General features: G+C 37.2%; 1 protein-coding gene across 1 annotated transcript; it reads right to left on the bottom strand.

The window, feature by feature from the left end:
• Positions 1-1,590: 1,590 nt before the first annotated feature.
• LOC114648969 (diamine acetyltransferase 1-like) lies at positions 1,591-27,550 on the bottom strand. Its single transcript, XM_028798332.2, has 6 exons — positions 27,443-27,550; positions 25,362-25,413; positions 16,267-16,350; positions 13,703-13,804; positions 10,891-10,931; positions 1,591-2,139 (listed from the first exon to the last, which is right to left on the bottom strand). The coding sequence occupies exons 1-6, from the start codon at positions 27,503-27,505 to the stop codon at positions 1,960-1,962; spliced, it is 522 nt and encodes a 173-aa protein (XP_028654165.1). The 5' UTR covers positions 27,506-27,550; the 3' UTR covers positions 1,591-1,959.
• Between the last annotated feature and the right edge of the window lie 367 nt (positions 27,551-27,917).

Below are 27,917 nucleotides of genomic sequence, written 5' to 3'. Positions count from 1 at the left end.
ATGCCTTCCTCTGGCTTATGGACTACTACAGTTGGTTCATTCCCAATTTTTCACATCGAGCCGCCCCCCTCACTGACTTTACAAAGGGCAAAAAGAATCATAGTGTTGTCTGGACCGACGCCTGTGAGAGAGCTTTCTCAGACCTAAAAGCCGGTTTATCATGTTCCCGGTTCTGTGTAATCCACACTTTTTTGAAGGAATTTATTCTGCAAATAGATGCTAGAGCTTTCGGTTTAGGACCAGTGCTCTCACAATGTTTTGAGGGGGAAGAACACCCCATGATGTTTCTCAGCAGAACGCTGCTACCCACGGAGCATAATTTATTCAACTATTGAAAAGGAGTGCTTGGCGATTAAGTGGGCAGTGAAGGCCCTCCGTTACTACCTCTGTGGATGACAATTTACCCTGGTGATTGACCACAGCCCACTGCAATGACTGTACAACCAGAAGGATATGATTGCCCAGCTCAATCGGTGGTCTATTAGTTTGTAGGCTTTTGCTTTTGATGTTCTCCACCGTCACATGGCTGCACACATCAATGCTGACGTTCTCTCCCGCTTGGCTTAGACGGTCGCTTTGCCCACACCGGTATGGACCAAGCTGTGAGGTTTCTGAAATCTTTTGGGACACCCCCAAATGGGATGACATGCCAAGTGCATCCCGAAGCGCTATTATCACATCTGTGGAAGATTGCTTGTCCGTTGCCGTGAAAGCAACTCTGAGCTGATCGTGGTTGCGCTATAAGCTCCTGTCATCGATGGGTGATGAAAGGAATATTATAAATGCAGGGAACAGTATTACTGGGCCACTAAACTGGCTATGACCCTGCTTGACTGCTGTGTTTGTGTATAGGAGATTGGTAGATCCCACTACAATAAATAGTGGTGTTGTTCCTGTTTCAAGCTGAATAAAGCTGGTTTTGCTAAAGTACTGAGACTCAGCCTCATGTTTTGCGGTGCAAGACAGTCACTCATGTGTCACTATATATATATTGACTGGGAAAGCAAATTACATGTATTACAAAGAGGCCTTGAGTAGCAGTATTTTTGTTGTTTATTGTGTTATTTTTTGTTTGGACGATTGAAGTAAACAGGGATGACTGGGTTGGCACCCCAACATTTATTTTGTGTCATGAGCCATCCCACACTTGGATGACCACAAACTGCACAAGTGTTTTTTGATATATATTGTCTAATGTTGTGTTTAATGTATGGTGTTGCATAGTCCTACTGTCACTAGTCATTTGGAGACATACAGAAAAGAGCTACATTGTACTTTGTACACATGACAATAAATTTGAATATGAACTTGAAACTGCATTTTTCATTTCTGTGTTATCACAGCCTGTTCTGGCAGAATGAGGCAGAAGGCAGGAATTGACCATGGATAGGCACAATTAAACTTGATTTTACTGATCACTTACTCTAATCTCTATCTCTTTGGGATAAGTGATAAACCAATAGCATTTAGAGGCAGCACAAATTTGAATCCACAGATTGTGATGCAGCAATGCTAACCCATTGTGCCATTCTACAAGTAACAATACATTTATAAATTAAAAATCAAAACAAAAAAAAAACAAAATGCGGGCATCATCACTTTTTTATTAGGACAAGATAAAAACTCAAAAGGGCAGAAACATCCTCTTTGAGCAATGCACCATACATTTACTTTAGTCTCCATAAACTTAAATTTTAGCATTCCGTTAACTAATTTTGCATTGCCTAAAAACTCAAATGGTCTTACATTCCACTGCCTTTAGAATATTTTGATTGTTATGCCAACTCCCTACCCCCACCCCCCTGCAAACTGTTTTCCATTCCATCTGTGACTATGGGGTAGTCCTCTTTATTTGAATTAGAGGAGGTATGCTGGATGAATGTCACACACAGCTACAGTATTTTGCTTAACACCTGGATCTCGAGAGGCATAATTAGTATACATCAGCAGGCTTGCTAATCAAATTTTAGGTGCCATCTGTGCCAACTTTTCCATGGCATTGTCGTCGATGCGCATTTCCTGCCAGCCCTCTTTCTCCGTAACATTCTGTGCACCATGACTCTTGTAAAAATCTATAGAAGGCTTGTTCCAGTCCAGAACAACAAACTGAAGCCGAGTGCATTTGTTGTCCCAGCCAATCTGCACAGCAGAAAGAAAGAAAGAAACAGATAGGGAATTCTTTGTAAGACAGCAAAAATATGAAATGAAAAAGTGAAAAAAGAACTGGGGGACAATCTAACCAAATAACAAGTCTCATAATCTTTCAAGAAAGTGATAAATATTCTTGAAATAGTTTTTTTGTTCCAACCAGTTTTTAAAATTGGAAGCTAATCCTACTTGTGTTATGTGATCTTCTTTTATAATGAAATGGTGTGTTTAAAACCTTGCAAAACCTGTACATGTGTGACTCAGCAGGAATGGAGGCTGAGGTATTTTTAATTAAGCCATGAGTTAATAAACACATTTTTTTGGATTTTGTGCAGTATAAGACACATTTAGTCATTGACACAGAGTAGCGCCCTTCAATTGTCTCTCCACACACATAATAATAAATCTAAAAGCATAAGCATTTTACAATGAATTATATAAAGGTGATGCAATGGAAATTCTCACTTTTTCACATGATTTGAATATAGCAATCCTACATGGGAAACTCTTATTCGCTGCTTGTACTTGCCATCTTTTTTTTCATATGGGTTGAGACCATATGTGAGGTTTGGGTTGTGGACTGACTAGTAAACTGAAAGGCTTAACTCCCAGCTTCATTGCCAGTAAAACGTACAGAACTTCCATCCCTAAAAGAATCCACTGCTCAATCACATGATCACCTATATCTTCATTAATGATCCTGAGGTACTAAGGAATTAAATACAACAGGGAGAGGGAGAGGGAGAGGTGGATCTTCAATTCAAGAAGTCATTCTCATGAGCCTTTAGGTTCCTGTTTATGATGTGCACTCTGAGTACTCTGGAGGAATATGTTTAACATTATTTTGAGCATAAGACTGCATAACTGACATGGATTTTGTGATGCGAGTAACGTGAGATTTTTCTTCTTTTTTCCATGAGTGTTTTTCACAATGTTTGCCATTGTACAGTATTGGTTACTATTGGTTCTATTGTATCATCAACTTTTTTCTCTCCACTTTACATAAAATCACAAGATTAAATTTTTTTCTTAGTCACCGCTACAAAGTACATGGGGTAAGTAATATTTAAACTCCTCCATTTGGATCAACTGTTCCCACACATCTGCAGAGAGCAAGCCACTGTTTTCCAGGAGAAGATGGTGGCCTTAGATTTGGACATGCTAATTTTCACCCTGACTGTGTCACACTCAGCTGAGAACAACCCTGTTGAAGAGGAAAATCATCTGATAAAAAGCAGAGGTTTCCAAAGTAGAAAATATCTGAAGATCTCCTAGAAAATCCTAATTAATACAGAAGAAAGGGTATATGTTCACTTTAAAGGCACTTGATTTGATGCCAATACATGGTCCAAATAAGATACTGCTGCAGATTATGAATCTAATACTTTTGTTTCACTTACCAACAGTTAACCACTGCTGTACTCAGTCATAAGCCATGTTCAAGATCCTTAAGCATGGCATATCCTGGATTGGCAAGGAAAAGGAGCACCCTTATTGCTATTATTATACATTTAGCACACATGTTAATCCAAAGTGACTTCAAATATATATATACATACATATATATATTGTGGCGGGTAGCTGAGGGCTGACGACTAGAAGGGCCGGGAGAGGGACTATACCTCCCTCAGACCATGAGAGGGCAGCCACCCTGGCTTGTATGGGGGCTACGGGAATTGAGCATGGAAGCTCAACCCTATAGGGGCCTGTCAGGACGATTGTGAAGCCCTGGACATCAGCACCTCTGGGTGTAGTGAAAGAAATACCAGGGACACCTGGAGTGCTTCTGGGTGCTCATGCGGCACTTCCGTCACAACAGGAAGTGCCACAGGAAGCTCATCAGGAGGCACCTGGAACATATCCGGGTGGAAATAAAAAGGGGCTGCCTCCCTCCAGTCGTCAGCCGGAGTCGGAAGGAAGAGGACGAAGCTTAGAGGTGAGGAGTGGAGGCAGTGAAGCAAGGGAAGGATCATTGGAAGGCCCGAACTTTGAGGGTGATTAGTGCAGTGGCACTGTGTGCTGTGCAGGACTGTGTTGGGAACTGTAAATATTGTAAATAAAATGTGTGTGTGTTGGAACCATTGGTGTCTGACTGTCTGTGTCCTGGCTGAAGTGCCACAATATATATATATATATATATATTGATCTAATTTAATTTTTTTACATTTGGAAGGTAGGCACTTTGGTACACACTCAAATTAATCAAAAGCGCAGGGGATTACAGCAGCATGTACAGTGGATTCAGAAAGTATTCAGAGCCCTTCATTTTTTTCACATGTTGTTATGTGACAGCCTTATGCTAAAATCATTTAAATGATTTTTTCCCAACATCAAGCAACACATTATACCCACTATGACAAAGTGTCAATACAATTTTAAAAAGTTTTGCAAATATATTAAAAAAAAAAGTTGAAAAAGCACATTGACATAGCTGAACAGATCATTTGCTAGGACACTTGAAATATGGCTTAGGCGCATCCCATTTTATTAGTCACCACTGAGATGTTTCTACATCTTGTTTGAAGTACAGCTGTAGTCAGTTCAATTGACTGGACATGATTAGGAAAGGCCCACACCTGTCCATAGAAGGTTTTATAGTTGACAATGTGTATCAGAAAAAAACAAGCCACAGGGTTAAAGGAATTGTATGCAGGGTTTAGAGACAGGGGTGTGTCGAGGCACAGATATGGGGAAGGCAAAAAATAATTCCTGCAGCATTGAGGATTCCCAAGAGCAATAACTCTTATATAGAACTAGCAAAATACCCGCGCTTCGCAGCGGAGAAGTAGTGTGTTAAAGAGGTTATGAAAAAGTAAAGGAAACATTTTAAAAATAACGTAACATGATTGTCAATGTAATTGTGTTGTCATTGTTATGAGTGTTGCTGTCATATATATATACATATACACATATACACACACATATACACACATATACAGATATATTATATATACATATACACATATATTTTTTATATATATATATATATATATATATATATATATATATATACACATACATACATACATACATACATACATACATACATATACACACATAGATGCACTTACAATAACATAGAATTCAATATAAACAACATTAACATCATTATCATATGAGAATATGAAGTAATATATAAGAAGCACATTTCATATAAATATAAATTATTAAACAGTAAAATCTTCTTCTATAATTTGCTACCGTGGCTTTTCGTTGGTCTGTCCAGGATTTTAAATCACCTGTAGCTTGCAAACCGTTTCACCTATTGACTTGAAATGTGGTACACATATAATACGTCACGTCTGCTATCCGCTTTATGGGTGATGATTGTATTACTCTTTTTATGTTTATTTTATTTTAGAATCAACTCCTATCTGCGCACACCAGGGCGGCCGTGGGCAGATGCGTATGGTGTATTCACTCCATGTTATCGTGCATTGCGCTGTCACTGGTATTTTGATAAAAGAATTTGAACAATATATAAGAAGCGTATAAATTATTACACAGTAAAACATTAACATTTAAGAAGTAAAGTTATGGTGTACTTAATAAGTACTAATTATCCCAAACCATCATCTTTGAATGTTGCAAGACTTTCGCCTTGTATGTAGATCGGGGTAATTACATTCATTGCATTCCTAGTCTGAATCACAATCTGATTGTATGGGTGGTTACCTGGCACTGTAGGGTTGCCACCCGTCCTTTAAAATACGGAATCGTGCCGCGTTTGAGAATGAAATTGCGTGTCCCGTTTTGAATCAATACTGGACGGGATTTATCCCGTATTTTTTTTATCATTTTTTTTTTAAAGCAGCGTGTCATGCAAATCATCCCACACGCATTTTATGAAGATGCCTCCTTTCCTACTTTTGATTGGGTAATACTTGATGTCATCGTTAGTTTGATTGGTCTTTTTAACTGTACAGTGAGGAGGGCGTGTCTTTTAAGTAGAGTCTGCAAAGTGTTGGCACTGAGATGTGGCGTTAGCGCCATAGTTGAAGCCCCTAACGTTGTGGTCAGCAAGTCGGCTAACATCCGCCATGTGCCGTCTTTCAGTTGCGAGAAGCAGATCATAGAATGGTTGAAACTGTTGCCCTTAACGTTGCGCCACGGCGTGTGGTTCGTTTATACCTCGTGTCTTCTCATTAAACTTTTATCTCGCGAATATGTTATTGCAATCCGCAGCGGGAGCGTTTCTATAAACTTAATTTAAACTTACGTTTTACACCGTGCTTTGTTTCCCTTATGAACATGCTTGTATGCTTCACTCGCTCCGTTCTCAATTGTTTAATTAATTTTTTGCTCTTCGCTGTTTGCGGCTGTTCCTCCATTTCCCCCTACTTCGTTCTTTTATCTCGCGAATATGTTATTGCAATCCTTAACGGGAGCGTTTCAATAAACTGATTGAAAATATTTTTGCATTTACCTTTTTAGTAAAAGGCGAGCTTTTAAGCCTGAGAAATCGCCCCGTAAATGCACACGTTTAATTGCACATGTGTTAATATGTATGCTTACACAGTATTAAAAGACAGTCAAAAATTAACGTCATTTACCTTCGTTCCCGCGTGTGACTCGTGCTGTAAATCTCTTCCTTGTTTTTAGTTCACGTGATTACGTAGGAGGCGTGATGACGCGATACGTGACTCCGCCTCCTCCATTACAGTGTATGGACAAAAAATATGTTCCAGTTATGACCATTACGCTTTGAGTTTCGAAATGAAACCTGCCTAACTTTTGTAAGTAAGCTGTAAGGAATGAGCCTGCCAAATTTCAGCCTTCCACCTACACGGGAAGTTGGAGAATTAGTGATGAGTCAGTCAGTCAGTCAGTCAGTGAGTGAGTCAGTCAGTGAGGGCTTTGCCTTTTATTATTATAGATACATTTGGAACAACCAGGACTCTTCATAGAAGTAGCCACCTAACCAAACTGACCAATCATAGAAAAGGCCCACGGTATGAGAGGTGACCTAGAACTCTATAGTTCCTCTGACTGAGCTCCAGAGAACCTGTGTGAAGATGGGAGAAACTTGCAGAGGAATAACCATCACTGCTACACTCCAATTATCTGGGGTTTATGCACAGTGGCAAAAGACGTACCTAAAGAATTCTCAGACTGTGAGAAACAAGAGTATCTGATCTGATGAAACCAAGATTAGCGTCATGTCTGGAAGAAATCATGCACCGCTCATTACCTGGACAACACCACTGCCATGGTGAAGTATGATGGCTGCAACATCGTACTGTGGTGTTGTTAGTTAATAGCAGGGACTAGGAGAGTAGACAGTGTTGAGGGAAAGTTAAATGAAAGAAAGTACAAAATTATCCTTAACTAGCAAAATACCCGCGCTTTGCAGCGGAGAAGTAGTGTGTTAAAGAGGTTATGAAAAAGTAAAGGAAACATTTTAAAAATAACGTAACATGATTGTCAATGTAATTGTGTTGTCATTGTTATGAGTGTTGCTGTCATATATATATACATATACACATATACACACACATATACACACATATACAGATATATTATATATACATATACACATATATTTTTTATATATATATTTTTTATATATATATATATATATATATATATATATATATATATATATATATATATATATACACATACATACATACATACATACATATACACACATAGATGCACTTACAATAACATAGAAATCAATATAAACAACATTAACATCATTATCATATGAGAATATGAAGTAATATATAAGAAGCACATTTCATATAAATATAAATTATTAAACAGTAAAATCTTCTTCTATAATTTGCTACCGTGGCTTTTCGTTGGTGTGTCCAGGATTTTAAATCACATGTAGCTTGCAAACCGTTTCACGTATTGACTTGAAATCTGGTACACATATAATATGTCACGTCTGCTATCCGCTTTATGGGTGATGAATGTATTACTCTTTTTATGTTTATTTTATTTTAGAATCAACTCCTATCTGCGCACACCAGGGCGGCCGTGGGCAGATGCGTATGGTGTATTCACTCCATGTTATCGTGCATTGCGCTGTCACTGGTATTTTGATAAAAGAATTTGAACAATATATAAGAAGCGTATAAATTATTAAACAGTAAAACATTAACATTTAAGAAGTAAAGTTACATTGAGTACTACTGCAGTGCCTTCGGGTATACCTCATTTTTTCTTTGCCCATTACATGCTTAAATGTATACATTTTTTGGTGTACCTACCCGAGAACACGCGACATATAACCGACCGTGGGAGAAGCATGGATTTTAAACACGCGTTGAGTTCATCTGCTGGTCTCCCTCGTGGAATAACTGGTAATGTTTGACTAAAATGTACAGCGAGTAAAACGACATTACCTCCTTTTTTTTTTTTACGATCTCTGAGATCTTGCTTTTTTCGGTTCAAGGCTTCATAAGCTCTTTTATGTTCCATGGTGTACTTAATAAGTACTAATTATCCCAAAACATCATCTTTGAATGTTGCAAGACTTTCGCCTTGTATGTAGATCGGGGTAATTACATTCATTGCATTCCTAGTCTGAATCACAATCTGATTGTATGGGTGGTTACCTGGCACTGTAGGGTTGCCACCCGTCCTTTAAAATACGGAATCGTGCCGCGTTTGAGAATGAAATTGTGCGTCCCGTTTTGAATCAATACTGGACGGGATTTCTCCCGTATTTTTTTTATCATTTTTTTTTTAAAGCAGCGTGTCATGCAAATCATCCCACACGCATTTTATGAAGATGCCTCCTTTCCTACTTTTGATTGGGTAATACTTGATGTCATCGTTAGTTTGATTGGTCTTTTTAACTGTCCAGTGAGGAGGGCGTGTCTTTTAAGTAGAGTCTGCAAAGTGTTGGCACTGAGATGTGGCGTCAGCGCCATAGTTGAAGCCCCTAACGTTGCGGTCAGCAAGTCGGCTAACATCCGCCATGTGCCGTCTTTCAGTTGCGAGAAGCAGATCATAGAATGGTTGAAACTGTTGCCCCTAACGTTGCGCCACGGCGTGTGGTTCGTTTATACCTCGTGTCTTCTCATTAAACTTTTATCTCGCGAATATGTTATTGCAATCCGCAGCAGGAGCGTTTCTATAAACTTAATTTAAACTTACGTTTTACACCGTGCTTTGTTTCCCTTATGAACATGCTTGTATGCTTCACTCGCTCCGTTCTCAATTGTTTAATTAATTTTTTGCTCTTCGCTGTTTGCGGCTGTTCCTCCATTTCCCCCTACTTCGTTCTTTTATCTCGCGAATATGTTATTGCAATCCTTAACGGGAGCGTTTCAATAAACTGATTGAAAATAGTTTTGCATTTACCTTTTTAGTAAAAGGCGAGCTTTTAAGCCTGAGAAATCACCCCGTAAATGCACACGTTTAATTGCACATGTGTTAATATGTATGGTTACACAGTATTAAAAGACAGTGAACAACGTCAGTTACCTTTGTTCCCGCGTTTGATAAAAGGTGAGCTTTTAAGCCTGAGAAATCACCCCGTAAATGCACACGTTTAATTGCACATGTGTTAATATGTATGCTTACACAGTATTAAAAGACAGTCAAAAATTAACGTCATTTACCTTCGTTCCCGCGTGTGACTCGTGCTGTAAATCTCTTCCTTGTTTTTAGTTCACGTGATTACGTAGGAGGCGTGATGACGCGATACGTGACTCCGCCTCCTCCATTACAGTGTATGGACAAAAAATATGTTCCAGTTATGACCATTACGCTTTGAATTTCGAAATGAAACCTGCCTAACTTTTGTAAGTAAGCTGTAAGGAATGAGCCTGCCAAATTTCAGCCTTCCACCTACACGGGAAGTTGGAGAATTAGTGATGAGTCAGTCAGTCAGTCAGTGAGGGCTTTGCCTTTTATTATTATAGATAAAAACCTGCTTCAATGATTTCTGGACCTTGGCTGAAGTTTTACCTTCCAACAGCGCAATGACCCTAAGCATAAAGCAAAGACTACACAGAAGCGGCTTAGGTATAACTCTAGGGATGTACTTATAGTAAGTTGTCCATCCAGAGCCTAGTCCTGAACTCAATTTAACTTCTCTGGAGAGACCCAAAAATAGCTGTCCACTGATGAAAGGACCTGAGAAGATCTACAGAGAAGAATGGCAGAAAGTCCCCAAATTCTTGTGTGCCAGTCCCAAGAAGACTCCAGGCTATAATCTCTGCCAAACGTGCTTCAGCTAGTGAGGAAAGGGTCTAAATACTTGTGTCAATGTGTCAGTCTTTTATTTTAACAAATTAGTAAAAATTTCTAAAATCCTGTTTCCACTTTGACAATCTGGGATATTGAGTGTTGCATGATATGGGAAAAAAATGAATTTAAATAGGTTTAGAACAAGGCTGCAACTTGGCAAAATGTGAAAAAAGTGAAGAAAACCTGCTGACTTTGGGATGTAGAAGGAAAACTGAAGTATTCAGAAGAAAAACCCATGCAGAAATGGGGACAAAGTGCGAGGTCTACACAAAAAGTGACTGGCCACTGTATTCAAACCAAGAACACTGACTCCATACAACTACACCATCATGCTGTCCTAAACAGAAGCATTTAGACAAATATGTCAGTTATCACTAATACAAAAGCAAAACAGCACAAGTGCAATGAAATGAAATGGAATTTGTGAGTTTGGGTTATTTGCTTTTTATCTTTCTTTTTATTAATTAAATGTGCTAAAATCAAAACAGTCTAAATAACATTTTGTTTAAATAAAGAAAGAAAGAAACTTACCTTTGCAATACCACACATCAAAGCTTTCCCAATTCCTTGACCTGCCAAATAATGAAAAGAAGAGTACAGCTAAATAAATGGTCACTTAATAGAATTCCACTCAACCATTTTCTGGAGTTATTCATTAAATTACATGTTTATTGTGGGCTACAGCCTATTCTCGTTGCACTGGATACAAAGAAGGAAACAGCCATGAAAGGAACGCCAGTGCTTTGCAGGGCAAACTAATTTTATGAACCTGTTTAGGGTTATCAATCAACTTAGCTTGTACATTCTTAAGATGTGGAGAAACCAGAATAAACAAAGAAAAACTACATAGACACTGGGAAAACAATACACCCTTATTATATAGTCAAAAGAACTTGACAGATGAGAGGAGACCATTCAGTACATCAGGCTCATTTGGTTAGCTAAAATATATATTTTCCCAAAATCTCACCCAGATACTTATAAAAGATGTTAATGTTTCAGCTATGACAACATAACTCTGCAGTTTCTGGTAGACTGTCATAAATCATTTTGTAAAAATTGTTTTCTGGCTTGGGCTTTAAATCCACATCATCATTTGAACCAGTGTTCCTGAATTGGTATTTATTTTAAAAAATCTGCTGGGTCAGCCTTATTGATGCCTTTGAGAATTTTGAAGACTGGGAATTGATCCCCATATAGATTATCTGCTTAAGACTAAAAAGTTTAATTCCCTGAGCCTTCAGGAACAGAACATGCCCCCTAGTCCGGCCTCTACAGCTGCTATTTCTTTCTTGTAGCACAGTACCAGAACTGGACACAGTACTCTAGAACATAATACAGTATGAGCACAATATCCCTTGATTTACAGCATGTTTAATAGTGTTTACAATAAAATCTACACCCTACCATCTTTTGTCCCGATCACTTGCCTCTGCACTGCACTATACATATCTTGTGTGTTGATTGTCCATTTGCTTTTTGCTTCTTACAGTTTTGCTGAGATTCATAACACTTGTTTCGACTACATTAACAAAGTTACTGTGGTTAACACTGTTGCTTCAAAGAACCAGCATCCTAGGTTTGAATCCTGGGTCTAGAAAATGTCTGTCTAGATTTTACATATTCTCTTTGTGTCTGTGTAGGTTTTTTTTTAGATACTCTACTTTTCCTCCCATGTCCTTAGGAAGGTCATATTAAGTTGACTGTCAACTCCATATTAGGTCCTGATAAGCTATCCAGGGCTGTTTCCCACTTTGTGAACACTGCTACTAGGAGAGGCTCTTTCTCATCATAAGAAAGAGTTAGATTAAATGAGTTAGGGATGTAATGTTATGCACAGTTGTCGATTATTTTAACTTTGCAGTTGCCACACACAGGCATTTCCACTCCACTGGTCAAACTGCCAAGATCTTTCATCTGGCTGAGTCACACATAAGAACATAACTAATTTGACAAATTAGACCATTCAGTCCATCAGGCTTATTTGTTTAGCTAATTGCTATCTTTCTTGATGGTTGTCAAGGATTCTGTTTCAACTCCATGACTTAATAGTTTGTTCCAAATTCCCACAATTCTCTGAGTAAAGAAGCACTTCCTGTCATTCAGTCCTAAATGCACTTCCTCTTAATTTCAACAGGTGTCCTCAAGGAGACGATTCACTGGAATTCTGTTAGAATCATCATTTCATGAGTTTGCTCTGTTTGGACATCAGTAGTGGTACCTCTTCATTGAGACTTCCTGACCCTTTAGCCTTTATTTATTTTAACACACATTTCCTCACTGGCAGAGTGACTCCAGCAACTTGCCAACAATAGCACTAATATTTTAATTCTTAACTTATAGGTTATTTTCTGCTTTCTAGCAGAGCACACTGTCACTGTCTTCAAACGTCGTCTGAAGACACACTTCTTTAAACAGCACTTGGGGGACTAAAGTCCCCATATTTTTTTCTACCCTTTCTCTTTAAAAAAAAAAAAAAAAATTTGTACTAAACTTACTCTTTTCTTCTAGCATGGTTTTGTGTACAACTTGGTCAGCGGTAACTTGTTTAATGACAGTAGATTTAATCCTAGCCTAAAAAGACTGAAGAACAGTCGTAGACTACTAAGCACTGTTGTAAGTCGCTCTGGATAAGAGCGTCTGCTAAATGTTGTAAATGTAAATGTATATACAGTAAACAACCCTTCTACCCCTCCACCCATTTTGTAAACCTGCTCATTGCAGAGTGGAGAAAATAGTCTCAAGTTATGGTACAAGGAACCTTATCAGAATTAGGTGATGTCCATCATGAATAAGAAAGAGAAAACATTTTCTATTTTCTTATACAGCAAATTACATAGTAGCATATAAACAGCATATATTTAAAACCATCCATCCACTCATTTTCCAAACCTCGTCATTGCAGATTATGGCTGGAGACCATCCTAGTAGCACCAGGCACCAAGCAGGACACACATCTGGACACAATGTCACTCTATTGTTGAGCACACAAACACACAAATAAGCACTATTTCATATTGGGCAAATTTGAGCCAGGAATCAACTTGGCCTGCAACTCATTGGCATGTTTGAGGGAAAAAGAGTACTGAAAGGAAACACACATGAACACAGACAGAATGTGCAAAATCCACATAGAGAGTCGCACTGTCTCCTCAGAGACAGCGGCACTATTTGTTGGGCAGTCATAACATTCCACGAATGAGCTAGACAGTCACTGTTAAAATTTTTTAGGACTCACTTGAACAAACTCTATTAAAGAAGTTGAGCTCACTGCCTCATATACAGTGGCACATAATGTCTGGAAACATATGGAGTGTACAGTTAAGGGTATGTGATTGCCTACCTCGGAAATTGGGCATCACGTACAAATCTTCCATGCATATTGATCGACCTTTCCATGGGCTGTAAGCAAAATAGTACATACTATATCCCACAACAGTGTGTCCTGAGAAACAAAACAAAAAAAACAAAAAGAAATGAATGATCTAATGTGCCGGCTCACATTACTTGCTTTAATCTTAGAAAGTAAAAATATATACAGTATATTATAGATTAGTACAACCTGCCAATTTATCTTTTGACCTTTTTCTGAGTGATCGAGAGTTTACACAAGAGACATGGTAGTGTAGTCTAGTGGTTAAGGCTTTGGATTTCAAACCTTGAGTTTGTGGGTTCAAATCTTGCTACTGGCACTGTGTGACCTTGAGCAAGTCACTTCACCTGCCTGTGCTCCAACTGGAAAACCAAAAGAAATGCAACCAATTGTATCATAAATGTTGTAAGTCACCTTGAATAAAGGCATCAGCCGAATAAGTAAATGTAAATGAGACACATGAACTCTGTTATATTTACTGTTGTCCTGTGGGATGATGTTGCCCTGACATTTGAACCCAACATGTGGATATAGTTATTGTGCTTTCCTGGGGACAGCTTGTTTAAATTAATTCATAAAAAAAACAAGTGTATAACACAAGGAATCAAGAGTAAGACAATCAAAACAACATAAAACACTTACAAGCCCTGAACAGAAGTACCTTTAATTGCTGGATTATTTTCTCTGATTTGACAAAATTTTATGGTTTTGCTTTGTTTTTTCTCTTTCATACTCAAATTTCTGACTACTCTTATTTCCTTGCAGAGAACTGTTATCTTCCTATTAAGTGAAAGGTGAGCGAACTCCGAGCCAGCAGGTTATAGACTCTAATATAGAGCCCTCTAGTGGCTGCTTGTATCCATTAATTCATACTCCAACCAAAGATTATATTTTCTTTATATGTAACTTACCCCATGTATTTTGTAATGGTTTCCAAGAACAAAAAATTAAACTCATGTTTTCTTTAAGAAAGGACATAACAAAGTTTCTGATTAAACAGAAACCATTAACAGCTGTGACTTACAGATGGTCTTGGTGGAAAACGGTCAAACAAACTGTAACTGCCTTTATTACACTAGTAGCATGTAGACTTATCTTGCTCACCTGGAAGAATCCTAGTCCACCTCTGTTAAGTCAGTGGGTAACTGATGTTATAAACTATTTGAAATTGGAAAAAATCAAATTCTCACTTAGAGGATCTGTGTAGAACTTTTTCAAAACCTGGAAGGATCTAATCAATAACATTTCAGAATAAGCTTTTATATTTGGGAAAAGGATTCTCCTCCCTCTTTTCTACTCTTAAAATTTTACTCTCGCTGTTGGCCTTCCTCTTTTTCTTGACTTGTTTGCATGGAATGTTACTTGCTTTTAATAAATTCAATTAAAAAAAACACAGGACCATAACAGCAAGCAATATCAAAAATGTTAATGAAAAAAATCTCACATTATTCATGTTGCATAATCCACATGTCAAGTCATCCACAAAATGAAAAACATGTTTATTATTTGCTTAAATATTGCTAAATAAATAACTCTGGAATGTGAAAGTAATCCACAAACAGGAAGCCCCTTCACACGGGGTCACACTATTGAATTGAAGATCTGTCTTTCCCCCTTTCCAATGAATGCAGTGGTTAGGTGGGTCTTCAATTCAAAAGTGACTTCTGACCAATGAATCAGGGGGGATTCTTCAATGAAGAATTCTAAAAGTGTGCCCACATGTTTAAACTTTGCTCAGAAAGTAAGGTTCTTTTTTCTCAATTTCTTTACTCAATTTATTGAGTTGTAAAATGAAAAGTGTGATATGTTCAATTATTCCTGAACTAATTTAGAAAAATGTATTGTTAATGGTGGAGCTCATTTGAAAAATGTTATTTTAAAAATGTTACATAAGACAAGATAAATAAACTGCATTGATTAATTGTTTTTTGACTGTTCCATTCCTTATCCCACCCCTGACGTAAATGACCATCCTCTCAGAAATCACCATATCTTCACGCTGCACCTCAAAAACTGATTTTTCAGCTTTACAAAAGCTTAAACTAAGCATTTACACTGGCAGTGATATATCTCAGGAATTTATTTCCTATTTTGAATGATTATTGTTGCTTTACTAACCATATGTTTTCTCTCCACTTCTCTCATTTAGTAATAATTATGTGAGATATATGCTCAAAAGGAAACAAAAACATTTACAGTTTTTATTATATGGCAACTGTTATTTGTCATTTTTATGGTTCTAGTGTCATTATGGTGATATTTGTCTTTTTGGGTCCCAGTATTTTCCTATTTTTGTCATCAGATTAAAAAGGTTAAGAACCCCTGCTTTACCCAGTAGAACTCACTACTCTAAATTAGACTTCCAGACCCATAATGGGACCAGCTACATGGAGTTTGGAGGCATATTATTACTATTATTGCAAATAAGGTTTACCCCTTTATGCAAGGTGACTTACAAGATTAGGATAAAGTACAATTTTTAAGGTTCTTAGTTTGTGGTGTTGACAACTAGCAAAACTAGCAAAAATAGTTACCTTCCTTAGTTCTTTTGTCTTCTGGGACTTCAGCTACCAAACATTTAAAAAATGGGTTTTCTCCAAATCCATCTACTTCAAGCTCTGCAAGAAACAATTAGATATAAAACCTAAAAAAAGACCTGATGCTTAATTCATTTCTGGAACAGCCCAACCTGCAGGGGAAAAACAAGTTTGAGTTTTGAAGGTCCCTAAAGTCCTGCTGTCTACTACACTACTTCCATGCGTCTGAACAACTTCCTAATGTTGGTGTGAAATCTATCCTCTTTCCATCTGTGCCCCCGTGTTGTTGATGAACTCAGCGTGTTATAAAGCTTACTTATAACCTCCTTTAACTTTAACCCATGTTAGTTTGGAATAATTCAAAATTTTGTTTTAAACCACTTTATTTTTGAAAACAAATTATCTCCATATAATTAGATTATGACAGCATCAAACCAAACTCTGGAAAGGGTGCTAGATCATCCATCCATTTTCCAACCCGCTGAATCCGAACACAGGGGTCTGCTGGAGCCAATCCCAGCCAACACAGGGCAGGAACCAATCCTAGGCAGGGTGCCAACCTACCACAGGACACACACAAACACACCAAGCACACACTAGGGCCAATTTAGAATCGCCAATCCACCTAACCTGCATGTTTTTGGACTGTGGGAGGAAACCCACGCAGACACGGGGAGAACATGCAAACTCCACGGAGGGAGGACCCGGGAAACGAACCCAGGTCCTCAGGTCTCCCAACTGCAAGGCAGCAGCGCTACCCACTGCGCCACCGTGCCGCCGTGCTAGATCACTGGAGTGCAAAAATACACACCTACATTGACTCACACTGGGCCAATTTAGAGTCACCAATTAATTTGTTTAAGGGTATACTCTAAATTGAGATTATGAGGGGAAATGTGCTAATGATTCTCAACAATCCAGCTTTTTGTTCTTGTCATAACTGCATATGTGTAAACTTACTGGACATTTCGTATTGACTTGAGTTTTGCGTGGTGAAGGAATAGTTGATTTCCTAGCCACTGTCAGTTGTCCAATCCACATACTATTTCAAGCTCCCGTGAAGTGTACAGTGGCACAATGGGCAACACAGCTGTATTGTGCCTATGTTAGGCTAGTGGTCAAATGCTACCCAGTAATTACCAATGTGGAATTTGCACATTCTCCCTTTGTCAGTAAAGATTTTTGTAAGCATTATGGCTTTCCTTGCATATCCTAAAGTTGTGAGTGTTTGGTGACTCAGTGACTGTACAAACCTCCATCATAAGTAAGTATATATTTGCATGATGGTGCTATCCTGTGTTGGCTCATGCATTATGTGCAATTCTTCATCCTGAAAATTCAACCACAGATTGGACAATGCAGGTTCTGAAAATTGACATATTTTTGTAAAGTTTATGCATTGGGTTGATATTTTTGACACTTCATAAAGAGTCATGAAAATGTCAGTGGGGTAATTTAATTATTGATTATTTTCAAGCTTTACCGAATCCAATGCAGAGTCCGGTTGATGGTGCCTATCCCGGCAACAAGAGACCACGCTCATGAACTGCAACAATTGAGAATACACCATTTAATGTAAAGTGCACCATTAAGGAATGTGGAAGAAAATGTGAATAAAACAATACATTTTCATAACTCTCAGAGAACCTGTGGAAAGACCAGTAGGGGGGAGGCAGCTTGATGGCTGAGATCTCCGGGACTCTGAACTAACCTGAATCGTATTATGTGATATCATCTACTCTTGCATTTTGCTCTGTACTTGTAATATTACTACTGTATTATTGTATTGTACTGAGGATTACTCGTGCCCTGCTCTGTGCATTGTATTGTATTGACCCCTTTCTTTTGACACCCACTACATGCCCAACCTACCTGGAATATCTTTGAATTGCCTTTCCTAAGATTTCTTCCATTTTTATTTTCCCTACTAGGGATTTTTTCCTGGTATGATTTTGGGATATACAAAAACAAATTGTATTGTATTGTTTTGTATTGTAGAAGCGAGTCAGCTAGTGAAGACAAATCCACTAGTGAATAATATTAAATCAGCCAAAGATTCCAGTTATAGTCTACATAAACTTTAACTGCTTTTTCTGGTAAATTATATTCCATGTTTTGTTACAATCTATATATATAAAAATGGAATGGGTGGGTCGTCGGGTGGGCCTTTTTTTCATTCCGTCGTTTTTTCGACGTTTTGAAAATGTAGAATGATTATTTGATTTTTTTGTTTTTATTTGATCGTGTCTATGTAGCCGCCGTCGTAATAAAGTATCGCTAAAATCGTCATTTATCGTAATTTATTTTTGACGTATAACGTCGCCGTCGTCGAGGTCAGTGATACCAGTGCAAAAAATCTGCTTACGGTTGAAAGACACGCCCTACTCACTGGACAGTTACAAACACCAATCAAACTAACGATGACATCAAGTATTACCCAATCAAAAGTAGGAAAGGAGGCATCTTCATAAAATGCGTGTGGGATGATTTGCATGAGACGCTGCTTTAAAAAAAAAATTATAAAAAAAATACGGGATAAATCCCGTCCAGTATTGATTCAAAACGGGACGCGCAATTTCATTCTCAAACGCGGCACGATTCCGTATTTTAAAGGACGGGTGGCAACCCTACAGTGCCAAGTAACCACCCATACAATCACATTGTGATTCAGACTAGGAATGCAATGAATGTAATTACCCCGATCTACATACAAGGCGAAAGTCTTGCAACATTCAAAGATGATGGTTTGGGATAATTAGTACTTATTAAGTACAACATTGAACATAAAAGAGCTTATGAAGCCTTGAACCGAAAAAAGCAAGATCTCAGAGATCGTAAAAAAAAAAAAGGAGGTAATGTCGTTTTACTCGCTGTAGATTTTACTCAAACATTACCAGTTATTCCACGAGGGAGACCAGCAGATGAACTCAACGCGTGTTTAAAATCCATGCTTCTCCCACGCTCGGTTATATGTCGCGTGTTCTCGGGTAGGTACACCAAAAAATGTATACATTTAAGCATGTAATGGGCAAAGAAAAAAATGAGGTATACCCGAAGGCACTGCAGTAGTACTCAATGTAACTTTACTTCTTAAATGTTAATGTTTTACTGTTTAATAATTTATACGCTTCTTATATGTTGTTCAAATTCTTTTATCAAAATACCACTGACAGCGCAATGCACGATAACATCGAGTGAATACACCATACACATCCGCCCACGGCTGCCCTGCTGTGCGCAGATAGGACTTGATTGTACAATAAAATAAAATAAAGATAAAAAGACTAAAACAATCATCACCCATAAAGCGGATAGTAGACGTGACGTACTATATGTGTACCACATTTCAAGTGTATAGGTGCAACGGTTTGCGAGCTACAGGTCATTTAAAATCCTGGACAGACACACAAATTGCCACGGTAGCAAATTACAGAAGAAGATTTTACTGTTTAATAATTTACGAGCTGTATATACCCGGCGTTGCCCGGGGCAGAAGTAACCTAATCGGTCAAACACTTACATATATACCAAAGTAAACCTAATCGGTCAAACAGTTACATATATAAAAAAACCGAACCTAATCAGACAAACAGCTTCATATATACAGAAGCAACCCTAATCGGACAAACAGCTAATCTATATACATAAGCAAACCTAATTGGTCAAACAGTTACATAAATACAAAAGCAAACCTAATCGATCAAACAGCTTCATATATACAGAAGCGAACCTAATTGGTCAAACAGTTATGCATGTGCAGAATGATTTTACAAACATTATGCGTGTTAACAATCATGAAAAACAAAAGATTGAGGAACTGTTCTTCTATATGTGATGAAGCCACTAATAAGACTGATTTTTTTCAGGACCCAGCTGTTTCATAACTAAACTACTGCCACCCCAAAGTAATGCCTAATAGTGGTTTTTCGGGTAGCTGTGGAATAAAAAGGGTGTTTTTTAGTCAGTAAGAATCTGACACTACCCTTCAGTACGGGCTGAAGGGTGCCTATGTAAGGTTTTACATCCTTCCCGTATGGAAAAAAAAACATACTAAACTTTTTTTTCATCATTACAGATAATCTCAGTCAAATGGAAGTACGCATTCTCAATTTATTTTTATGTAATTTTTACTTTTTCACAAAGCCATCCCATTCCAATTTGTATGAATAAACTTTTGCTACAGAGTTAGCAAAAGTTTATTCATGCACATATTTTAATACGGATAATCTATCTCTAATCAAGGTTCTCATTTTCATTCTAATTTAAAATAATAATAGATACTCATTTTTTTCTTCTGTTTTAGAAAAACCAATCTATGCCACCTACGTCTTCGTCAAGTCAGCTTCATCCAGCTTCATCACATATACAAGAAGAGTTCCTCAATCTTTTCTTTTTAATGATTGTTAACACGCATAATCTTTGTAAAATCATTCTGCACATGCATAACTGTTTGACCAATTAGGTTCGCTTCTGTATATATGAAGCTGTTTGATCGATTAGGTTTGCTTTTGTATTTATGTAACTGTTTGACCAATTAGGTTTGCTTATGTATATAGATTAGCTGTTTGTCCGATTAGGTTCGCTTCTGTATATATGAAGCTGTTTATCCGATTAGGTTCGCTTTTTTTTATATATGTAACTGTTTGACCGATTAGGTTTACTTTGGTATATATGTAAGTGTTTGACCGATTAGGTTACTTCTGCCCCGGGCAACGCCGGGTATATACAGCTCGTATATAATAAAACTACAAAGATAAATCTACATAGTAATTGTACAAGGATGTAACTCTTATAACTTTTAGCACATAAGCTAAAGAATAAAGCATTGAACTCAAGCCAAAATCCCCAAGTGACAGAAACTTTTATGGCTGTAAATCTCTTTTAAGAAGGCGATATTCTAATCTCAACATGCTGTTATCACTAGCTAAACAATAAAATTCACTATAAACTCATTTGACCGGTCCCACCCAAATTTACCACACCAAAGTAAAATAAAATGCCTCTTATGGCAACAACACACACTGTATCCTTACAAGACCTTCCCGCCACAGGTGCCAAGTATGACGTCAATATTTGGAATCTGTTTGGGAGAGAAGCATAAAAACCAAAATGTTTGATGCAAGTTTTATTCATACCTACAAATTTGAAGTGAACAGACAAACAGATAAGCTTTGGCTCTTTGTAGTCACTACTTGCCATTGTCGTTTAGTACATTATGTGCTGCCAAAGAAAACTTGCGGCACTGAATATTATCCCACAGTAGGATTTTGTTTTAGTAATGCGAGTTACAAGTAATACATAAATAAACACATAATGTACAGTCGTGAAAAAAAGTAAGCACACTGATTTTTTTCTTTTTTATGGAGATATCAAAATTTGATCCTCATTCAAACAATATCTGTAGATAAATATGATATAATTAAATAAACTAAATGCCACATTTACATTTTGTAGTCTGTTCAATAATTTGCATAAAGATAAATGCAAAGTTTGCAGGTGGAATAAGTAAGTGCACCCTTCCATTTATCACTACTTCAAATACCTCAAATTAAAATCAAGTGCACCATATCAGGTGTAAAGGACTGCAATATCATTAGTGAGAATCTTGTCTGAACTCTTTTTTAAAACTCAAGACATTTTGTTTGGGTTGCTTCTTGTTGTTAAAGTATGAGTTACCACCATACGAAGATTAAAGGGTGCTTTTGAAAAATGTGAGAAAGTGGACCCTGCAACATGACAATGATCCTAAATATACCAATAAGCCCACCAACGAATGGCTGAAAGTACAGAAATGGAGGGTTCTAGAAGGGCCAAGTCAAAGCCACGATCTGAATCTCATCGCGATGTGTGAGGGTATTTAAAAAAAGCGTTGTGCATGCAAGACACCTCAAATATCGGAAAACTGAAAAGATTCTACATGGAGCAATGGGAAAAACTTTCTTCCAGTCAATGTCAGAGACTATTATGCAATTATACGAAAGGCCTATGTGAGTTTATTTCTGCAAAAGGGGGGCAATATGCGCTATTAAATCCAAGTGTGTGTTTATTTTTTCTACAGACAGAATTGGCATATCTTTTAATTTTTTGTTGATTAAAATATTGTAAAGTTACATTATTTTTTTTAATTACATCACTTTATCTAAAGGTATGTTTAATGCAGCCACCCCGGTGCACCATATAATCATGTGCCTCCCTGTACACCACACCATTGTGTCACACTCTGTTCTGCATCCCTCTTGGAGCATGGCGGGGGGTCCCTCATCAAGTCTCTATCGCTTTGAAGCAAAGAGGGGGAAGGGGAATCCCCATGATGTCTCATTCAAGTCAAGGAAAGTAAAGGATCCCCCAAAAAGCCTTGATTGTGACAAAGTAGGGAATGGGACCATCAAGTCTTGAGCGCATTGGGGGTGGGGAGAGAGTGGAGTTGAGAAAATGAATGTTTATTACAGTTACCAAAAATACTGATACCATACTGTTTTTAAAATTAGGTACTTTTTCAGTACCAGTATACTGTATAATCCTGCTGGGTAGTGACTTAAATAAAAGTAATATTTGTCTATGAGAAAATGACTCAAGTAGAAGTCGTGAATAATCTCAAATTAAGTATCAAAATTACAAGTAAATTGTAGGATTGCTCACTGTTTTATATATGTAGTCAAAAAAGTCTTTATAAACATTATCTTGGCTTATGAGACATATTACAATAACTAATGTATGAGCCATGTAACTGCAACTTGAAGCAGTGACATTCATCACAAGTGTACATCTTAATCATTGGGTCCTAAATTATTGAGCAGGGTGCTAATTGTAAAGGTGTACAGGTTTCTCCTGATTTAAAGAGCTAATCCATTCCTTAACATACTAGTAGAAAGTAAATCTTCACAACCTTATTATAATTATTTTAAATGAAACCATTTTTAAGCATTCTCTGGCCCTAAAAATGGCCAACATTTTTGTTTGGATAACAACAAACTGCATGGAATTATAGATTCAGCTGAATCAGAACATTAGTCATTAAACTAAACACTATTAAGACATTGCCCTTCATTAAATAATGTTTGACAAAGCTCTTTATCTAGGCTTTATCACTTCTAGTTTCACATTCAAAGGAATGGCCTTATGGTTCATTTTAGGCTTTTACAACTTTTTCATGATATGTTTTGGAGCTATTATGCCCAGGATAATGTTAGACGATGTGTGAGCAACATATGTAACAAGATGTCACTGCAATAATGGACCAGCCCATCAAGTCTGGCAGACTGCTGTGAGGACAGTGTCTGAATGCAGCAGCAGCATCTGATGTGGGAATAACTGAGATTGTGCATTGCAAACATTCAGTCCTGACCTCAAACATCCAGTCTTGCCCCGTTCTACAGGACATGGCAAGGTGTTTTTGGAATGTCTACAACATTTGATTCTTCATGCAGTATATGTGAATTTTCATTAAGTGATTGTTGCTAAAGATGATGTCATAGACATTATGAGAAAGGATAATGGATAAAAGGCTAAGAAGTGCGATAACAATAGGGGAAGAACACTTTGGATTTATGCCAGGAAAAAATACAACAGGTATGATTTTCACCTTGAGACTAATTATGGGGGTGGCATGGTGGCGCAGTGGGTAGCGCTGCTGCCTTGCAGTTAGCAGACCTGGGTTCGCTTCTCGGGTCCTCCATGCGTGGAGTTTGCATGTTCTCCCCGTGTCTGCGTGGGTTTCCTCCGGGTGCTCTTGTTTCCTCCCACAGTCCAAAGACATGTAGGTTAGGTGAATTGGCGATTCTAAATTGTCCCTAGTGTGTGCCCTGCTCGGGGTTTGTTTCCTGCCTTGTGCCCTGTGTTGGCTGGGATTGGCTCCTGCAGACCCCTGTGACCCTGTAGATAGGATATAGCGGGTTGGATAATGGATGGATGGACTAATTATGGAAAAATGTAGAGAGAAAAAGAAAGGACCATACATGGCATTATTTAATTAAGAGAAGACATATGATAGAGTTCCCCAGCAAGAAATGTGAAGAAGTATGAGAAAGAAGGAAGTACCAGAGTAAAATGTAAGGATAGCTAATGATATGTATCAGGGTGCCTACACACAAATGAGAAGCGGTGTAGGAATAACAGATGGATTCGCAGTTATGGCAGGGTTACATTAAAAATCATCATTAAGCTCATGTCTTAAAAGTTATGAATGTTATTACCAGAGGAATAGTAGATCAGGCCCACTGAAAATATTGTGGGAAGGAAACTGGAGGAGCAGAGGAGAAGAGCTATGGAGGGCAGAGGCCTTAAGATTACTTGAAAAAAGAATATTTAAGATTTAAGGGACAACAACATGGTGGAGGAGTTAACCACCAGGGAGAAAAGAATAAAATACAGTAGTGGGTACATTCAAATATCTTGGATTAACACTAACAGTGGAAGGTGAGCAACATTTAAAAATAAACTACTGAATGCAATCAGCTTAGAAAAACTGAGTGAACTGGGGACCTAAGGGAGAATGTGGTTATAGATGTGGAAGTATACAAAAAATGAGAGTGGAGAAGGCTGGTTGAATATAGCGACCCCACATGAAAAGAGGGAAAAGCTTAAGAAGAAGAAGAAGAAGAAGAAGAAGGATGTTCCTAAAGTAGTCGAAGCCTGTATTTTAGATAAGTGACTGAGTATAGCATTGTGTGTATATGCTGAACCTATTTGTTTTCTGGTATAATATTGCAGAAATAAATGTGTCTGTCAAAATCTAGAGTAAAAATAGTGATTTGCATTGGAATATCTAGTGAACTAAAAGTGAAAGTAAAAAGACAGAAAGTTTTATACTTAAGTCAAATAGATATACTCTCAAAACATACTCAAGTACAGTAAGAAAATACTTCTACATTACTATACAAAATTGCAAATACAAACTAAATAACCTTTAATGTGTTTTATAATACTTTTCCAAAGTTAACTCTTTGTAGTGTAGTAGACAGATAAGTGACTCACCCCAAACACAGAAACCCAGTGCAACTAAATTAGTGATCTCTAAATTTACAAATGTATCATTGAGTCTTATGATACTGTAAAGAGTACCAAAGATATTTGATTTTATCTGCACGGAATACCTTTGTGTGTGATATTAACCTGCTCTTCCAATTTCTCATATACTGACAGCTCCTAGAAAAAAACACAAAAAATAATAATTATCAATACATTAAAAACTTTACATTTGCATGTGAATTAACTTTTATTTTATATATTGTTTACCAGAAGCATCACTACAATATCATAATCTATTTTTATGGAAAATATGGTAATATGAAATAGTAAAAACAAATTGTGTAAAAATTACATGTTCAAATAAATTAAAATTAACATCATCCAATGGTACAATACAAGTACAGGTTTTTTCTTTGTAGATTTGCCACAAAAGTGTGATTAAGTGGTTTGCTCATGGACAATGGATTAAACTGGGAGGGTGAATGCATTCCCACTACACCATGCTGTCAGGAAAGAATAACTTTCCAGCTACACTAGAGGTGACATAAACTCATTACAGTATGGGCAATGAACTGGGGAAATGTAAATGGCAAAGGTGAGTGATGGTGGGATGCTAGTTCATATCTTTTCTAATGTGTACATTACTTTGGAGCAAGGGAGATACACAGAGTTCCTGTTCTTTAAATAACGGACAAGAAGCAAATCACTGCAGAGCAATTAGCAATTAGGATTAGCAATATGAAGCTGAAAAATATCACAAATAGGGATAGACATGTGATGAACTGTTTACGCAAGACACGTTGGAAGTGTTGGCTATCAACAAAGTCTATCCATCTGTTTGAACCTGCTTTTGTAGTATAGTTACAAAGAACTTGAGGTGACTGCAGCAATAACCTTCTCTGGACAGGTCTCTAGTCTACTGCACAAATGGACCACAGGAGAACACTCACTTAATATGAAAATCTATTTAAGTTTTACACTGAATCCAGTTGCACTATAGAGCTGCCCTCATAAAAGTTCTGTTGATCGATTGATCATGCCATCCATCAATTTTCAAATCCCCTTAATCCAATTTAAGGTTATTTGGCCACATAAATGTTCCATCCATCCATCCATCCACCTTTTACTTTTCATACCCACTTAATTGAATTCAGAGTCATATCTCCCCAAATTATTTGCTATATAAAACTATATCACCCTTCATTATTGTATAGACTCTTCATGGCTTCTTTCCTTGCGTTGAATGAACTTGGTTCGTTTCCTTATTTTATTACTTTAAATTAAATTCTTGCTTGCTCTGTAAGCCACCTTGAGGTTGTTTACTTGATGAAGAGCACTATATAAAATGAAGATTGTTGTATATATTACTGATTTTTTAAATAACCTCATCTCCATCACAGGCATCACAGTCACCATCAATCTAAAAATGTACTTCCATTTGCTTTCTTTTAAAAAAAAGGCCAAAGCAGGATAATGAAAGTGTTTTATAGCTAAAGTAATTCAAAAATTAAGCAGTTGTCATTGGGCCTTACGTGAAGAAACTAAAATGTAAAATATTAAATTAACTGGCTCTCCGTTCATCCAGTGCCTTAATGGTAGCATACATTCAGGTGTTAACTAGATCATTCATTTGTATTCTAAATCTGAATGCACCCAAAAGCATTTGTTTCATTCTTTGTGGAACTTTAGCAAAGTATCATTTTTGATGCAAACATGTACAAGCTGTGCTGCTTGTTTTTCCTTCAAACACTAGCAAAATCTAATTACATAATAACATTATTAATTACACTTTTTAAAAAAGCAAATAATTCATTAATACACAAAGGATTCAAAAACTTGACTGATGTAAGCCTTAAACATTGAGAATTGTTTGCGACCTTGAGTATCAGAAACAGCACTACCCACTGAGCCACCTGTCCTGAACGGGAACTTTGGAATATGCTGCACAGATTTTGATTGAGAGATATAAAACCTTTAAATATGCTATTTCTCATTTGAGGTAGATAGCAACACATTGTTAAAAATTGGTTTGACTAAAAACTTTTAAAGCTACACATTGTGAACCCTGTTTTGATAAACTTGACCGATTTGTGAAGCCGCTTCGGTTGCGATATATAGAACAAAGTAACAATGAAAACGGTATAGACATATATGAAATAATAATAATTACTTTCAGTGTAAATATCAAAAACATAATACATCTTACCACAATTAACCGCATAATTTCACGACAGTCCTGGGGGCCGGCATGTCTTATGGTGTACTTCATTTTCTTTTCGTTCCTGGATTAAATTCGAGCTACCGGTATGTGACAGTAAAGCAGAATATTTTGTAATGAGCTGGGATGTACCAAGTGACTCTTCTGACAAAAATTGTAGGGGTGATTTTTAGAGAGTGTATTTTATTTTGGAACGAAATCTGTGCCTATCCATCCTAACTTAACTAATAAATATATATATATATACATATTTAAATGTTTTAGATTATGTAGTATCAAGTTTTAATTGGCGAATTACTACTTTGTGAGTGCTCTTTTGTCTATAAGCTTAACCCCTCTTTTTAATGATTGGCGTGCTCGCTTCTGACGATCCGACTCATTTTACAGAAGGTCGCTAAACAAGCAGGTTGTTCTGCATTTTTATCATACACAATATTGAGGTGAATCGTCAGTTAATTAGTAA

Source organism: Erpetoichthys calabaricus, chromosome 3 (assembly GCF_900747795.2).
Source record: "Erpetoichthys calabaricus chromosome 3, fErpCal1.3, whole genome shotgun sequence".
Taxonomy (NCBI): domain Eukaryota; kingdom Metazoa; phylum Chordata; class Cladistia; order Polypteriformes; family Polypteridae; genus Erpetoichthys; species Erpetoichthys calabaricus.
Note: the sequence above shows the minus strand (reverse complement) of the source record. Positions and strands in the feature narration are given on the sequence as shown.